Source organism: Gossypium hirsutum, chromosome D10, assembly GCF_007990345.1.
Source record: "Gossypium hirsutum isolate 1008001.06 chromosome D10, Gossypium_hirsutum_v2.1, whole genome shotgun sequence".
Taxonomy (NCBI): Eukaryota; Viridiplantae; Streptophyta; class Magnoliopsida; order Malvales; family Malvaceae; genus Gossypium; species Gossypium hirsutum.
Window position 1 is genome coordinate 3,459,930 of NC_053446.1, and position 1,844 is coordinate 3,461,773.

General features: G+C 31.1%; 1 protein-coding gene across 1 annotated transcript; it reads right to left on the minus strand.

Moving 5' to 3' along the window:
• Positions 1-203: 203 nt before the first annotated feature.
• On the minus strand, positions 204-1,044 carry LOC107915857 (major pollen allergen Ole e 10). Its single transcript, XM_016845057.2, has 4 exons — positions 907-1,044; positions 799-827; positions 478-730; positions 204-387 (listed from the first exon to the last, which is right to left on the minus strand). The coding sequence occupies exons 1-4, from the start codon at positions 968-970 to the stop codon at positions 362-364; spliced, it is 372 nt and encodes a 123-aa protein (XP_016700546.1). The 5' UTR covers positions 971-1,044; the 3' UTR covers positions 204-361.
• Positions 1,045-1,844: the final 800 nt, after the last annotated feature.

A 1,844-nucleotide genomic window follows, 5' to 3' on the forward strand; every position in this document is an offset into this window, starting at 1 on the left:
TAATAAATTTAAATAATATTGTACACTATTTTAATAATTTTTATATAATTTGACAACATTGTTGCATCAAAACACCAAACTAGATAAAACATGTTTCAGTTTTTTATGATTTAATTAATTTTTTTTCTCAATCCACAAACAAGCACTATAAAGCAAAAATTAGTAAAAATTATATTTTATTCTATCATATAAATATCATATATGATAAAAACATAACTGTAAATATTCATCATATATAAGCACACAAAGCACCTACTACAGAAATCAATCTCCTAAATGTAAATAAAATGTTGACACATTTATTACACACTAAACCCAGAAACCTTCACACATGCAGAACTTCTCTTCCATTTTAGACCCTTCATGGATACTGGCAGTTTCCATAGCCTGAAAAAGAAAAAGAAAAAACAATTACAAACAATATCAAATGATAAATGGAGTATCAAAACAAAATTAGGTTCAAGAAAAGTTTTTTACTTGGATCGGATATAGTGATGAGACCAGAACCCTGGAAGTTACAGTTATGTTCTTGACGACCATTGGCCTGGTAATAAGAATTCATGACAGACGATGCATGGTTGATGTAAGTGTTGGGATCATAGCATGCTCCACCTGGTTGTATCTGGCTGCAGTTGAATCCAAGGATTCCAAGTTGTTCACAGGCATAGTTTATGTTGGAAACCAGTGCTTTATCATCAGTGGAAGGCTTTGCAACACACCATTTTTTGACCTGTTACATAACAATTTCATTACAACTGTGCGTATTTTTTTTATTGAAAAAAGAATTGATTAATTTACCTGTCCATTGGCCAACTTCAGCAAGATCCCTGCATGAAAATGGTTGTAAATTATGATTAATGGGGAAGCCATTAGAAACAGTGAGAAAATGGGGAAAAAGATACATACCAGAGTTAAATGACAAAAGGAGGAGAAAATAGAGAAGGGGAAGTGAGACAGGTGATTTAGCCATTGCTGTTTGTGTTGGAAGTAAAAATAAATTAAAAAGATAACTTGGACAAAAAGAAACGAAGATGAATGTTCAAATATATAAGGGTGGATAATGCTAATTCCGGACTATAATTTGCTGCTTCCACGATGTGAAAGGCTAAAACATTCCTAGCACTAGCAAAGGTTTGTAAATGTCTTAAATGGGACAGTTTAACAGAGAAGTTGTAAGGCCAAAAGATGAAACAGCATGGGTTTTTTAGTAAATGACTGTGAATTTGTCATAAAAAGGTTGTTTTTAAGTAATGATTATTGAAAATGCAAGTTTCAAACCCCAAAATTAATGATATATTAATCACAAAATGTAAGTTTCAAACCCCAAAATTAATTTCAGAGGTATGATATATTAATCATCTTTAATCCAGAAACATAAAAACCCAGGAGCTGAACAGGTTTAGGACATGGTGAAATGATAAGGGAGTAAAATGTCTGAATCAAATATTGTCTCTGCCATATTCCATCTAATTGAACACGTTAAATATTTAGACTAAAGGATAAAATTTAGAACAAAATCAGAATTAAGTAAAATTTGTGGATTAGTGTTTTAATACCAAAGACTAGAGTAGTTTTTCGGAGGAACAAAAACTGTGACATGTCAATGTTTTTCACTTGGTTGTCTTTAAATCAACAATATGATCATGGTTAAGTTGAAATATTCAAGTTTTGGAAACTTTTTTTGTTTGATTATGCTATAACTGCCAGACAGGACTTTGCTCCTTTTTTTTTTTTATTAATGGTTAAGGAAAAGGTTTTTTTGGTCATATTTTGTATATTTTCCATTTAATTTCTTGGTTGATGATTAAGGAAGTACCAGAACGGAGTTATAATGCATGAGGACG